At 32.6% G+C, this 17208-nt stretch overlaps 1 protein-coding gene across 4 annotated transcripts in view; it reads left to right on the top strand.

Moving 5' to 3' along the window:
- Positions 1–16106: 16106 nt before the first annotated feature.
- Positions 16107–17208, top strand: part of LOC131162243 (rab escort protein 1) — a 40795-nt gene continuing 39693 nt past the window's right edge. For 2 of the 4 annotated variants that reach the window (XM_058118544.1, XM_058118524.1), the window contains exon 1: positions 16118–16913. In XM_058118544.1, coding sequence (XP_057974527.1) covers positions 16195–16913 — 719 coding nt within the window. In that variant the 5' untranslated portion in view covers positions 16118–16194. Of the gene's footprint in view, positions 16914–17208 lie in introns of all 4 variants that reach the window. The other 2 variants (XM_058118533.1, XM_058118553.1) reach the window with 2 other exon arrangements.

Here is a 17208-nt window from a genome sequence, read left to right as displayed (position 1 = left end):
CTAGGATAGTTCGCTGCTTTAGTTTAAGGGGGTATTGTGCAAGAGGTGTTTAGTACAAGGAATTATATATTTTAGTCTAAAGTTTTAGGTAATTTATAAGAAAATCAATTCTTTTTCAATTATGATTAATTTTTTTCTTAAAAATGATTTTCTTATTTTTAAAACATAGAATTTTATTTGCATACATAATTTACATTGATATTATGTATCAAAGTATGTTTGCACTAGAACCCTTAATTTTATCTTAAGTGAAATAATTTTTTTTCAAAGTAAAATAATGATCTTTAACTCCTTTTCACTTTTAATTTTTTAAATCTTAATTTCTTAGAAGTAGAATGACTTTTAAACTAAACCTAATTTACATCCAAGTTAGGAGAGAAAATGTAAGTAATCTAATTCCCTATACTATTTTAAGTACAATACCTTTTATATGGGTTAGAAAATGATTAAATATTTATACTATTACGTACATTAAATTAATTATTAAATATTTGTAGGTATAGATTCAGTTTTTGATAAAATTAATTTGATCCTAAATAAATTTTAATGATAATAAACATATCTTTTTATCAATATAGTTTCTTGGTAAACACACAATAAAGTTAATTTCTTTTTTTATTCAAATGCCAATTTCATTCTTTGTATTAGAAAAATTTTGTACATCCATTTATTATTTTATGTTGATGTCAAAAATAAAAATTGACCTCTGAGTCTACAGATAATGACAACCACTAGCAATCAAGGAAAAAAAATGAAAGTTACCAGGTTCGAAATTATTAAAAGGATGAATTGTTAGATGTCTTACCTCTCCCCCAAAATTCCACCTTCTATTGATAGAGTACCCTTTTGAATTCAATGTTAGTTTTTTAAGTTGCAAGGAGTTGTATGAAAGGTTATAATCCTTTATTACCCCCCCCCCCCCCTCTTCCCAATTACTTAGGAGTTGCACCTTTTTACTCCTTACCTCAATTAAGTCTTAAGTTACACTCTTTATGTCAAGATGCCCCTTCCCCTCTTAAGTCAAGTGTTATTTTTTTCTCTGTTATTGTCCACCACTCTTCAATCTTGAAATTATTTTCAAGATTATGAGTATTTTAAAATCATTAACTTCATCCCATATTGAATTAAGTAATTATCAAGCTACATGGGAAGTTAAAAAATCAAAATTTCTAGGCTATTACCAAGCAATTCTGAGTTGAGTAGGCTTTGCCATGCAATTCTAAGCTAAAGTTTCTTTTATTGTAGTTGTATAGAAATTACTATTCTACCTAAACTAAGCAACCATCCAAGCTTAATGAACAAATCTCATCTTTTTGAGAAAAGTAAATCACCTATGTAAATTTTATATATAAGCATAATTTATTTATCATGTATGAACATAACTTATTTGTCAACTATGAGTAGCACTCATACGTCAATTCATGAGCACAGCTCATGTCATTTTGAGTAACACTCATTTGTCATTTTATAAGCAAAGCTTATATATTATTTTATGAGTAGAACTTATCTATCATTTATGAGCATAGTTATCTTTTATTTGTACTTAGTCATTTTCCCAAGTGAGCCTATTTGACATTTTGTTCTTGACCATTTTGTTGGTAGACTTATTAGGCCTCTTGTATTTCAAGACCTTATAGTGAGGCCCTTTTAGGGCTAACTTCCCTTAGTTATTTCCTTGTACATGAATTTATAAAGTGAAAATTGCATCCTTATAGAATACTAATAGTATTAAAATGCATGATGTTGCTTCAACAACATGAATTTACTACTTTTTTTTATTTAGATTTTGTTTTTTCAATATTTAATTTCTATAACCATTTATAATTGATTCATACACAATTGATTGATCAATGCATTTGTAAAAGCGAATTGAAAAATTGAACTATTTGTTTAGTAAGTTTAAATTACATTTATCATAACTTACTAATATATTCATTGGTACTTACAAAATATTTTATACAATTACTATGTTAGTTGTTATTCCATTTTGCAACTAACAGGATTAAATGATTTTGACAAAAATATGAGAAAGATAATTTGTCCAATGGCTTTCAAAGATTGGAGGGTATAAGTGAGTGCATGGCTTAGTGCACGCCCTAGTGCATGGCCTTGTACTTGACCTAGTGTATGACCTTGTGTGTGGCCTTTATATAAGAGGTTAGTCCCATTCTTTTTCAATATTTCAATATGGGACATGTTAATAGGAATATCATCCAAAGGCATTATAAAATTGTTCAAATATGTGCTTGCCTCTTTAATGGCTTGCTGAAGGCTTTTATTGGTAAGATTATTTCTATAGTGATTATTTAGAATAACTTAAAGGTGATACACAAAATAAGTTCAAAAATGAGTTTTAAAATCATATTGTTAAACCAATTGAGAAAACCGTTGTTTTTAGTTTAGTAATGATTTTTTGTATTTAAGAACAAAATTTTTTTTTTTTTTTTTTGGTTTGGCACTCTATACTGGTTAAAACCAAATCAACCTAAATGACTACACCCTTAATTTTGTTTAACCACAATAAGGTTTTAAGGTGTTTTGTACTTGGTAATGCAATAAATTTAAAAAGATTAGAAACACTTCATTTTCCAAAAAATGTTAGAAATTATGTCTAATATGTCTTTTTTTTTTTTTTTAAGTTTTTCTTGTGTCTTTGGACCTTGAGTCGAGTTGTTCCTTGATTTTAGAAGGCTAATCAGGGTGCTCCTTAGTTTTTTTTTCCCTAATACATTATTAGGATCGTCGCAAACAAAGAAAACTTCCTATAAACGCCACTATATTTTTTATGTAAAAAATTGAACCTAATCTTCATGGCCATAGATAATGGCACTCATCTTGTTGTGCGAATGAATGTGTAGCGGAAACAAATGATCTCACAATGCAGCACTTAACAGTAAAATATATAGAAAAACACAATCATGTAGATTATATGAAAGCAATAAAACAATGACATGAAGAATTATGTGGTTCGACAATGCCTGCATCCACAGGAGCAAATGACAGTGAATTTTCACTATCTTCTGTCCCAAAACATAGAGTCACATCATACAACACGTATATATATAACCCTCTCAGAGGTTTTCCCCCCGAAACCCAACCTATACAACTTCCCAATTCAAAATTTGAAAACCAACACTGAGTAACCGAGTATCATCGACGGTTTTAGAGATACCATCGACAGTTTAAAACTAAAACCAAATAGTAAGGATATAACAATTGATTGTTTCTTCTTATCCTGACAATACCGTAAATAGTTTCATGAAAACCATCAACGCTTTGCTCCTGCAAACTAGCATCTATTTTGCACCATGTTTTCTCTTTGTACATGTGTTACACTCAACATATGAGCCACGTATTACAACACTTTACACCTTGGTGAATATACACCCCTTAGGAGAAAACTGAAAACATAACACGTTGTTCCTCTTGGAACAATAGGTTGGGACTGCCTCCCTTCTAACAATCGAAGATAGAAACCAAGCCCAAGCAATGCTTGAACTTGTCCATGGCAGCTTCGGCTACTGCCATATACTCCGACTCAGTTGTAAATAGTGCAACCTGAGACTGTACCATCGAATTCTAACAAATAGGTCCTCCCACAACATACCCTATTATAGACCTCCTGTCATCTAAGTCCCCTGCATAGTCTGCATCCACAAAACCCACAACTGGTGCATCACTTTGTTGTCTGTCGAACATTATTTCATAGTCTGAAGTACCCATACTTATAACATCTTTTTCCAGACTCGGTCATGTACTAACCATAGCATACATCAAGCAAAAAATGGTAAGTAGCAAATAGAACTCGTAATTCAATAAACGTGCATATAAAGGCATCAAAATGCCAAATTATGTTTATTGCCATTAGAATCAAAATAGTAATCATTATTAGACTTTGAAACATAATATTTCATTATTGAAAAACTATTTTTGAAAAATAAAAAAGGATAATCATATAGAGAGGTTATAACAAATAATAACTCAATTACTTGCCTATTTCATTCAATAAGATGTAATTTGCCTTTGATGCAAAAAATGGATAGAAAAAGAAATCAAGAAGTTTTCCTAATTAGAAAAGTAGTCCACACAACCAATATACTAATAATAAATTGGTCAGAAAGACTTTTTAAGCTTACGATATATGATATTAACTTAAGTATATAGGAAAAATAATTGTTTTCTAAAAAGTAATTAAATTTTTTTAAAAATATATAATTTTAGATGACTGAACTGTAAGAATTTAATCTAATATTTTACTGTAATTTGGATGTTTAATTATCATGATCTTCACACACACACACACACATATATATTTCCCTTAATATATTACCTTTGATGTGAAAAACCATAAATATACATATTGGGATCGTTCATGATGTATATCAATCAATAAGAGCACTCGTAGAAATTGTTTTTCTCGCTTCACCCCGATCTCTTTCTATAGTTCAGCAGATTTTTATGGGAGTGGGGCTAATGATAAGAGAGTAAAGGTACAGAGATGACAATTCCTATATTTCTTTTATTCCATTACCATTCAGATTATTCTTTAGCTTCTCCCCATAACAATAGCTATATAGGAAAACCTTTCAACTTCCAGCCATTAAATCTCATATTATTTTCAAGCCCAATCTCTTTAGTTAATCCACAAATATGACCTTTCATTACCCTTATCATATGGGATATATATCATTCATGTGGGACATTTACTTACATTCTCCCACTTGGCCCATATAAATGACATTAATTCGGATTAACAAGATAACCATAATACGCGCATAACATTAGCTTATTCATAGTTTTAGTGAGATTGCAATAATATCATAATTAAATAACTTACTAACACGAGTCATGGCAGTAAATATCAATAAAGCGACATCTTCCCTTCCATGTACTACAATGTTAGCAAATCACTTAAGTATAATCTATAATAGGAAGTGACCATAATGTCCATGTAATGTCTTTGTGAAAGAATATTCCGGTCAACAATAATCTATCTCCATAATTACGTAATTGATCGTAAACAGGAAAAAATGTTTAGAAACACCATTATTGATATCATTATACATGTTATAGAACAAAACATAAAGATCCACTATCATACATCAAGGATTACAACAAAAACTCATGTGATCAACATGTTCCTTAAATGTCTTTGGTGCCAACCCTTTAGTTAAAGGATCTGCTATCATGAACTCCATCCTAATATGTTCTATAAGCATTGTTTGTTTCTGAACTTCCTCCTTAACAACCAAATATTTGAGCTCTATGTGCTTAGCTCCATTAGAATATTTATTGTTCTTAGAGAAAAAACTGTTGCAGAATTATCACAATAAATTCTCAACGGCTTGGTAATACTGTTGACAATTCCAAGTCCTGAGATAAAATTCCACAACCACAAAGCATGAATTATGGCCTCAAAGCATACCACAAATTCAGCTTCCATAATAGATGTTGTTATGATAGTCTGCTTGACATTTTTCCATGATACTGCTCCTTTAGCTAATAGGAACAAATAACCAAAAGTTGACTTTCGACTATCAACACAACCAGAAAAATCTAAGTCGGAGTAACCAATCACCTCCAACTAAGTTGACTTTTGATACGTGAGCATACAATGTCTTGTTCCTTTCAAGTATCTCAAAACCTTCTTTGCAACTTTCCAATGCTCCATTTCAGGATTACTTTGGTATCTCCTGAGCATCCCAACTGCAAAACTAATATTCGGTATCGTACAGGTTCGAACATACATAAAGCTTCCAACAATAGATGCATAAGGAATATTCTCCATTTTTTTATTTTCTAATGCATTTTGTGGACAATCCTTTTCACTGAACTTGTCCCCTTTACAAATAAGAGCAGGAGTTGTAGCACATTCAGCCATATTAAATCTTTCTAGAATTTTATTGATATATCCTTTCTAAGACAACCCTAACAATCCTCGTGATCTATCACGAAAAATTTCAATTCCTATCGCGTAAGTTGCCTCACCCATATCTTTCATTTCAAAGTTTGTAGAAAGAAATCTCTTGGTGTCATTCAGTATACCAAGATCATTACTAACAAGCAATATATCATCAACATACAGAATCAAGAAAATAAACTTTCTCCCACTGACCTTTAGATAGATACACCTATCAACGGTATTTTCCCTAAATCCAAAGGTCGTGATGGTATTATTAAACTTAAAATACCATTGTTTGGAAGCTTGTTTAAGTCCATAAATTGACTTCTTTAATTTGCATACCATATATTCCTTTTCTTTAATCAAGAAACCTTAAGGTAGATCCATGTAAACCTCTTTATCTAAATTCCCATTCAGAAAAGCAGTTTTTACATCCATTTGGTGTAACTCCAAATCAAAATGAGCCACGCCATTATGATCCTAAGAGAGTGTTTTTTCGACACAGGAGAGAACATCTCTTTGTAATCAACCCTTCCTTTTGAGTGAAACCTTTTGCAACAAGTCTAGCTTTATATCGTTCAATATTGCCATTACAGTTGTGTTTGGTCTTAAAGATCCACTTACACCCGACTATTTTAAAACCTTCAGGAAAATTAACTATGTCCCAAACTTTATTTTGATCCATTGATTTCAACTCATCATTTATAGCATTGATCAACTTTTCAGAATAATTACTTTCAATGGCTTGTGAAAAGGAAACTGAATCTTTACTTGTCCCTAAATCATAATCAACTTCTTGCAGATATACCAAATAATCATCTGAAATAGATGATCTCCTTTCTCTTTGAGATCTCCTTAATTTTATTTCTTATGATTGTTCTGCAACTGGTTCATTGGTGACATTCTCATTACGGAATGCCTGATCACTAGATTGTTGTTCAATGTTATCATACTATTCAATAACTGAATAAACAACAATTTCTGTTGAAGTTCTAGATATCGGGGTAGGAACCCGAACTTCTTTAATGACCACATTATGTGATATATCACTTCCACTAATTTCACCATTCTCAAGGAATCCGTCATTTCTGGTTTCAACAATTCTCATATTATGGTTAGGACAGTAAAACCTATACCCTTTGGACTTCTCTGGGTAACTAATAAAGTACCCGCTTATAGTTTTAGAATCCAACTTCCTTTTATGTGGATTATAGATCATAGCCTCTGCTAGACAACCCCAAATATGAAAGTGTCTTAAACTCAATTTCCTTCCCATCCACAATTCAAAAAGAGTTTTTTGAATTGCCTTACTAGGAACCCGATTAAGCACATAAATGACTGTCTTAAGGGCCTCCAACCACAACGAAATGGGTACTGAGGAATTACTTAACATACTCCTAACCATTTCTATAAGAGTTTGATTACACCTTTCAGCCACACCATTCTGCTGAGGCATACCAAACATTGTGTATTGTGCGCAAATACCATACTTTTTTAGGAATTTAGCAAACGGTCCTAGACATTGTCTTAGTCCATCATACCTTCCATAATACTCACCACCTCTATCAGATCGAATGATTTTCACCTTTCTATCTAATTGTCGCTCAACTTTAGCAATATACATTTTTAAAGCATTTATTGCTTGAGACTTTTCATGCAACAAATAGATATAACCATAATGTGAAAAATCATCAATAAAAGTAATAAAGTACTTTTCACCACCAAAATACGGTGAGTCAAAAGGTCCACAAATATCAGTATAGACATTCTCCAGAAGTTTTCCACTTCTTGTGGCTTCTTTCCTTGTATGTTTGGTTTGCCTTCCTTTAATGCAATCGACACATACATCGAAATTGGTAAAATCAAGGTTTGAAAGAATCACATATTTTACTAATCTCTCCATTCTTTCTTTGGATATATTGCCCAGTCTTTTATGCCACAAGAAAGAGGATTTTTTATTAATTCTGCTACGTTTAGTTCCAACATTATGATGCAGGGTGAGGAGTGTTTCAACAAAATTTTCATTAAGATTAAATTTATATAACCCCTAAGATAAAACACTAGAACCAACACATAAACCATTCTTTAATAAACGAAAATCTTTATGTTCAAAATGCAAAGCATAACCATCATAATCAATTCTTGACATGGAAATTAAATTTCCTGAAATTGTTGGAACATAAAAAGTATCAAACAGGTCCAAACAATGGCCTGACTTTAAAAACAAACGAAAAGTTCCAACACCAACAAATGGTACTTGATTTCCATTTCCCAAGACTATAAAATGCTAATCTTCCTTTATGTTCTGGATTGTAAGGTATCCCGTATCAAATTTGAAACATGAATAGTAAAACCAAAGTCAATCCACCATGTATTAGAAGGAATTTGTGTCATATTCGATTCGAAACATATATAAGCTAATAGCTTACCTTTCTTTTTGAATCAAGCTTTACATTTTGGGCAATTTTTCTTTAAATGTCCACAGCCACAACAAATATAACATTTTGGTCCATTATGTTCCTTTTTGCGAGCCTCATTGCCACAAGAAGGTCTTGCAACCTTCAATGGATATTTCTTGAAACTATTCTTTGATTTCTTTCCTTTACTTCCAACTCCATGACTCATAACATTAATTGAATGTTGTCCTTATTGTCTAAGCCTTGCCTCTTCTTGAATTAACATACTCGTCAATTCATTCACATTCCACTTTTCCTTAATAGTGTTATAGTGAATATGAAATGACCCATACTGAGTAGGCAAATAATTCAAAATAAACTAAACAAGGACATTTTCATCAACATTCATACCCATAGTTTTGAGTCGAGCAGCTAAATTAGTCATATCAAGTACATGTTCATCCATTCCTCGGCTACCATCAAACTTCATGGTGGTAAGATCAACCATTAATCTCCCTACAAGGGATTTGTCTACTGAACGAAACCGATCTTCCACGGCCTTAAAATATTTCCTTGCATTTTCAATTTGAGGAAGCGTTGACTTAATATTGTTTGCAATACACATTCGCATGAACATAATGCTTAATCTGTTCGATCTTTCCCATCACCTAGACAAAGCTTGCTGCTCCGAACTACTTGTTTCGGTAATAGCAGCTGGTTTATTAATTTGTAGTGCTAAGTCAAGATCCAGAACACCAAGGTGAAACTGAATCTGTTCGTGCTAGTTAGAGAAATTAGTTCCATTAATGATCAGAATAGAAAAAGCTAACGAATGAAGTGAAACAGGAACTAACACTGCAAAAAAATGATCACACCATTAATGCTTTGAGGAACACATTTCTATTAGTAAATTGCGTTCAATCTTTGGATTAACTTATGCAATATACTAACATTCACATTTAATGGTGATTTTCATCCACCTAGACATAATTGATAACCCTTTAAAGTTCGATTGGTCTGACACCTTTGGGCACCCATTCCAATCTGACTACCATACTATCAATTATCTTGATCAATTTAATGATTACTTGAAAGTTGGTGCACCTTTGGGTCAACCATAATAATCAAATAATCATTCTGTAATAATTTTTGAAAAATCATATTTCAATTCAATGTTTATAACTTTTCTTAGCAAGATCACTTTGGTGACAACATGCTAACCATAATATAAACATTGATTGATAACTTACTCAGCAAAAATTTATCCAAGTTCAAAGCAGATAATTAATTTCCCACAATGAGAATTTTACTTGCTTACTTTTATATAAAATCTGGCAGCCCATGCATGCATAAATACAATTGTTCACTCAATACAAATGGGTCCATAACATTGCCACCATTATCAATTTACTATTATAAAACATGTGAGTGTCTCATGCTTAATCAAACAATGAAGTGGTTTGCATGCATTACACCTAATGACTTAATTCAGAATTATTGTCTTGAGGAAACCATTGACGGTTTTAGAAAATCCGTCAACGATTTTTCTGAAACTCAGAAGTCTGCTCTTGGTATTTTATTCCGTAGATTGTTTCAGAAAAACCGTGGACAGTTTTGTTTAGACAGCGAGGTCACAATTTCATAAACATGATACTCCAAACCAATACAATCCCAACAAATCCAGCAAATATCATATGAATTTTTCGGAATCAAACGAACAAATATCATGAACACAAACTTTACATGTGAAACAATAATGAGATCGAAAGGTGTTAATGGAAATAATCTTTATATTGAAAGGAAAACCATGATAATTTCAACCTTATGCTCTGATACCAAAATGCAAGAATTTAATATAATATTCTACTGTAATTTGGATGTTTAATTATCATGATCTTCACACACACACACACACACACACACACACACATATATATATATATATATATATATATATACCGGGATCGTTCATGATGCATATCAATCGAGATGAGCACTCGTAGAAATTGTTTCTCTCACTTCACCTCGATCTCTTTCTTTTCTTAACCAGATTTTTATGGGAGTAGGGTTGATGATAAGAGTGTAACATCCACAAAATTCTTACCATTTTTTTTTTTTATATATGTGTATCTACATCCATACTTAAGCAGTGGAAACACAATTCATACAATCATTTACATATATACTATACAATACCAAAATCTAGTATATATAGACCATAGCCATACAAAATAACCCCTCCAACATCATTTACCCCAAAAATACAACACTCTGTCATAACTCACCCTACAACCGGGGTACTCAAGTAAACTTCCTATCCGCGAGCTTAATCTGCTTGCCTAACTGGCTTACCTGAAAAAAAATGTTAAAGTAATGGGGTGAGTCGACGCTCAGTAAGTGGAAATATGCTATTACTAGTGTGTGGCAACTAAGTTAAGAATACTTTTTAAATAACAACTGAACTGTAATACAATAATAAATCTGTAAAGCATATCTTTCTTTTCACAATTTAAAATATAGCGTATCATCTGTGTTTTCTATTTTTCATACTGCTAATATCATACTATACTCATCATATACTATAAAGCTATATACATATACATAATTGTGCTTTATCCCTGGAACTCTGTATGTCATGATTTGACCCCTCATGACAGGGTTGTGTGGCCCGTAGAAGAGACTTAATCTGGTCGGCCCTCTAGATAAGTTAATATACTCTACAGTACCTCAGTTCGGCCAAACTAAATCCACTCCTAGGCTCAGGACTGACTACTACCTCGTCAAACTAGCCCCCTCCACCTAGTGAACTGGGGAGCTGCATACTCTCCGAGCACGGCAGATGGTACCCACATACTATTTAAGATATGTGGTTGCACTCTATCTATATCTAGCAATGGTACCATGCTCTATATTCTTTATCTGTATCTCTCTGTATTCTTTCCTCAGGGATCTGATACTATATATATATATACTCTTTTACTATTTTCATCATGTTTCCAAAATTACTATAACGTTATCTTTCTGTACTGTAAATACTGTAATCTCTGTATACTGTATCTGTAGCATCTTGATGCTATCTCTGTATATTTGTCTGTATACTCTGTCTATATACTCTGTCTGTATACTTTGTATGTTATGGTAATAGGAAACATGACATGCTATAAACACTGTATATACTGTTATGAATAAAACTGTAATATATACTGATATGAGTAAACTGTATACATGTATATGTGTATATGTGTATGTATGTATGTATGTATATATATATATATATATATATGTTTTATGAAACTATTTGAATAAAAGCTGTATATGTATGTATATCTCTCTGTATAATCTCTATGAATATATAATTATATCTGTATATTCTGCATAACTCCATATACTAGGAAAACTATATAAACTGTATATGTTGTCTATATCTATGTATCCAGTATAGTATGATATACTGTAAAAGCCATATAAGTTCTTCATCACATGAAAATCTACTCAGGCCACACAAGCATTTAAACTTATATTCTGTAAAAAAAAAAAACTGTATAATAAACCAGTATATATATGTGTCTATGAAATCTCTGTTAACATTCTTAAAACTCCTAGTATAGTATATTTCCCTTACCTTAATTTTGAAAAGTCCCTATAATATTCTGGCTCTATACTCGTAGGGTTCCTAGTTCAACATCCTGCAAACAAAATTCCCCAGAACAAAATATCAGTATTTTCTTACTTACAATATTTTCTTATAACTGAGGGAAAGACAAATACTAAATAAAATGCCTTACCTTGAGATTGAGACGAAATCCAAATCAACTTTTCCAACGATCAGTTTCAGCAGACTTGCAAAGAACTTCGTTAGGAGCGTCGTGGTAGCCTCAGATCTTCGATCCGGTGAGAAACGGGCCCGGAAACGAAGAGAGAAGGAGAGAGGGGCGTAGAGAGAGAGAAAGGAGAGGGTTTCTTGCGTTATTTTCATAAAAAATTCTAGGTTAAACACTATTTATACTGTTGTCTTCGTTGACGAAACACGTCATCTCGTCGACGAGTCTTTCAGTAATTTCGTCGACAAACCTTACTTCCTCGTTGACAAATTTCAGATGTCCTAAAACCCCTTTCGGTATTTTCTCGTTGACGAGACGTGGTTTCGTCGACGAGGTCCCTTATGCACTTGTCGACGAATCCCCTGTATTCGTCGACGAAACCCTGTGCAAAAATCCCAGGTTGTTACAAAGAGAGTAAAGGTAGAAAGAGAATAATTCCTATATTTCTTTTATTCCATTACCATTCAGGTTATTCTTTAGCTGCTCCTCATAACAATAACTATATAAGAAAACTTTTCAACTTTCAGCCATTAAATCTCATATTATTTTCAAGGCCAATCTCTTTAGTTAATCCACAAATATGACCTTTCATTACCCTTATCATATGAGATATATATCATTCATGTAGGACATATACTTACATGAAAATTCTAAAAATTCATTATTATTTTTTTAATCATTCTTGATCAAAACAATTTGCATAAAAATACAATATTCACAAAAAAACTTTTATCATGTTCACTGCACATTAACTATGTACCCAATCATGCAGATAGAGTTAGGAAAAAGCTTGTGGATAGTGCAATAGAAATAACAACAACAAGAGCAGGTTGGGTTTGATGGTCATAAGGATTTTAAGGATCCTCAATGTTAATGTAAAGGGAAAGAGAGAAACCCAAACAATTGTTGTTATCATTCTTTATGGATTGTCTCCCCTCTTTCCTACTTTGCAAAAGGAAGCTTTCAGCAAGTTTCACTTAGTATGGGACAACTCAATCATTGGGAAACCATTAAACTAATAATCCTAATACATCTTGCCTCCCTCCATTTGTTTTTGGTTTTCCAACAACAAAACCCCATGGGATCAAATCTAGCCATCTATCTAAACAAGTCCAACTCTAGAATCCATGCATTCCCCAGTCCCCAAAGACTCCCCCTCTATCACTGTGAAAGATTTCAAGGATAACTTCTTTTGCTTTTCCTTTTGCTCCCTACCCTACCATTTTTATTTTTTTTGCTCTCTCTTTGACCCCTTGAGGTATTATTAAAACTTAAAATGCAACACTCTAATTAAAAAGAGTTTGCAAGTAGCAAGGATAAAGAAATCAAGCAAAATCACATTTCTCAATTGAACTACATACAAATTTTTAAATACCTAGAAAAGGCCTCTAGGTAAAATCAAAGCACAATTAAAAAAATCCAAAGTAATAATGAGAAACTTAAAATTAAGCCCCTAAAATACATCGAGTGAGCTCAATATATTTAATCTACATACTAATATCAATTTATGGCAAAAATGAACGTAAAATTCAAGTTTAGGATCACAATACATGAACATAACATTAAAATCATGAAGAGAATTAAAAATTGGAAATAAACCACAAACCAACATCATAAATAAACTATAAACTAGGAATTCTATTGCTCATGATTGCAAAATAACTTCTAGAATAAAAAGACTACTGAATTTAAACATAGATAAATGTTGAAGACTAAATTAAGTAGTGTCTGTTACTACCACAAGATTGTGTTTTTGGGTAATAAGGAGAAATTACCTCAAATGCAGATGATTTTAGCCAACCTTAATTATCTAAAATCGTTTGATATATGATGGAGACACACTCGGTTGAGCACGGGAGAATAGCCACACTTGTGCTTGCATTCTTAGATTAGGGAAAATTTATATGTGTTGCACTTCCGTGAGGATCAATCCATGAAGAATAGGGTAGAAAATATGAATCTGTTTTCAAACTTTCAACTTTTACAATTGATTGTGGGATTAAAGATGAAATGTTGATGTTAAAGTTATAATCGTTACTTTTTGTAGATGAGCGAATGATTGTTAATTTTTTATTCTACATTTAAACATTTGAAGGATTTTAACTCAACTATGGAGAATTTAGAGGCGGGAACAATCAAAAGGGAGTCATGAGAACTAAACAAGTAGAGTTCCTAGGGGTGGCGGTACACCAATGAAAGAGGGGGTGGGGGATGCGGACCAAAGATGGGAGAGATTGACCATAGGACATTTCTAGGAATTCAAAATATGTAAACCCATGATAAAGGCCAAAATTAAATTTTAAGTAATTATTGCTAAGGCTATCAAAATTTTGGAGTTTTTTCCCGCTTTATTATTAAAATTAAATAAAATATTAAATAATACTCTTACTGGGAAAATATTTCCCAAAATGATGCTCACGTAATCTCGCAGCTTGGTGCTGCGAGATTTAAAAATCTAGCGAATAAGAAGTTGACATGTGGCACGGTGGTAGAGCAAATCTCCCTGCACCAAGCTGCGAGATTTAAATGGCCAGCGAGTGAAAAGCAGACACGTGGCAAATCTCGCAGTATCATGCTGCGAGATTTAAGTGTCTTTATTTTCTTTCCTTTTTCTCCAATAAAATCCTTTTAAAAAGGTAACATTAACATATTTTATATATATATATATATATATATATATATAAAGAAGAAAAAAAATGTCAAAAAATTATGAAACACTAAAACTAAATTCATATTCAAAAATAAAATAAAATAAAATAAAATCAGTATTTTAAATAATATTTTTAAAATTAAGACAAGTTAAAATTTTAATCGAATAAATGTTCATTTTTATCCTTGAATAAAAAAATAATCCTTAATATAACCCAAAATATAAAAAATAAAATTTTTAATAGAATATAAATTATTTAATTTCAAAACTTGCTTTTTAATTAGTGATATATGAACAATCTTATTGTACATGCATTGACAAATAGAAAATATAATTTTTAAATGACTTTTTTTTTTCAAATAATATATAATAATAATAAGTGATGATAAAAGGGGGATTTATTTATTTATTTATTGTAAAATTGCATCATGGTTAGGGGTGAGCATAATTCGGGTTTAACTGAATTAACCGATCGAGTTCAATTGGTTTGGTTCGGTTCTAGATTTAGATAATTTTGTGTATTCGATTTTCGATTCAGGTATGGGAGTCTTTAATTTGGTTAATTGAATTACCCGAATTACTAATTAATTAATAATTAAATATAAATTAGTAATTTTAATATATGATATATGTCAAATTTTAAATGTTTAATCTTGAAAATATCTCTTTTATCAATAACTCCTTTTATTAATTAAGTTGGAATTAAATTTAATACAATAAGATTATCTATATATGTATTATTTTAAATCCTTATTTTTTATCTTTTGGGTTATATTAAGGATTATTTTTTTATTCAAGGATAAAGATGAGTATTTATTCAATTAAAATTTTAACTTGTCTTAATTTTAAAAATATTATTTAAAATACTGATTTTATTTTATTTTATTTTTATTTTTGAATCTAATTTTAGTGTTTCATAATTTTTTGACATTTTTTTTTTCTTCTTTATATATATATATATATATATATATATATATAATATGTTAATGTTACCATTTTAGAAGGATTTTATTGGAAAAAAAAGAAAGAAAATAAAGACACTTAAATCTCGCAGCATCATGCTGCGAGATTTGCCACGTGTCTGCTTTTCACTCGCTGACCAATTAAATCTCGCAACTTGGTGCTGCGAGATTTGCTCTACCACCGTGCCACATGTCAGTTTCTTATTACGTGAGCATCATTTTGGGAAATATTTTCCCAATAAGAGTATTATTTAATACTTTATTTATCATTAATAATAAAATGGGAAAAAACTCCAAAATTTTGCTGAATAAAAAGTTAAAAAAACTCGAAAAATTTGTCCAATGAATAACTACTTGGACGCCGGCAATGAAATTGAGCCACGTATGGGACATACAAAAGGGTGTGTTTAGGTGAGGAAACGTCGAGATTTCGCCGGAAAGCCTCTCTACCTCCGTCTCTACCATGGCCGACCTCTCCTCCTACCCTCCCATCGACCCCACGGCATTCGATATCATCATCATAGGCACCGGCCTTCCGGCATCCATCCTCGCTGCCGCCACCTCCGCTGCTGGAAAAACCGTCCTTCACCTCGACCCCAACGCCTTCTACGGCTCCCACTTTGCCTCCCTTCCCCTGCACGATCTCTCCTCCTTTCTCCACTCCCAAACCACGGTCGCCACCGCCGCCATTCCCTCCTCTTCTCCTCTCCTGCAACCACTCTCATCCGACTGCGGCGATTACGTTGCCGTCCAACTCACCTCCCGCCCCCTGTATTCCTGCCTTGACATCTCCTCTCATTCCTCCGAGCCTCTAGAACTCTCTAGAAAGTTCAACCTTGATCTGGTTGGGCCTAGGGCTTTGTTCTGCGCCGACACGTCCGTCGATCTCATGCTCAAGTCTGGTGCTAGCCAGTACGTGGAGTTCAAGAGCGTCGATGCGAGTTTTGTGTGGGACCCTGAGGAGAGTCGGTTCTCGAGCGTGCCTGATTCTCGGGCGGCGATATTCAAGGACCGGCGACTCACGCTTGCGGAGAAGAACCAGTTGATGAGGTTCTTTAAGCTGGTTGAAGCACATCTGGCGTCTGAATATAATAGTGAAAGTTCCAGGATTTCGGAGGTGGATCTGGAGAGTCCGTTCGTTGAGTTTCTGAAGAAGATGCGGTTGTCTCCGAAGATAAAATCGTACAGATCACATCGCCTTTCTTTATCTGTTAGTGAGAGATTCTTTTCTTTTAGTGATTTCTGCACTCTGTGACTGAAATTAGGGTTGTTTTTCTCGTAACTAAACCAGTTTTATATTCATGGAGGCCCCCCGGGGGGGGGGGGGGGGGGGGATTGAACAGCTATTTTCAGATTTGAATATTTTGTATACATTTTAGTTTTCAAATGATGGAAAATTTTGTCTAAACTATGTCGGATTGTTTTGTCAGCCATTTAGCCATTAAGTTGAGCCTTTTGTTTTCTCCATTTGCATGTA

Source organism: Malania oleifera, chromosome 1 (assembly GCF_029873635.1).
Source record: "Malania oleifera isolate guangnan ecotype guangnan chromosome 1, ASM2987363v1, whole genome shotgun sequence".
Lineage (NCBI taxonomy): Eukaryota > Viridiplantae > Streptophyta > Magnoliopsida > Santalales > Ximeniaceae > Malania > Malania oleifera.
This window is presented reverse-complemented; position numbering and strand designations above follow the sequence as displayed.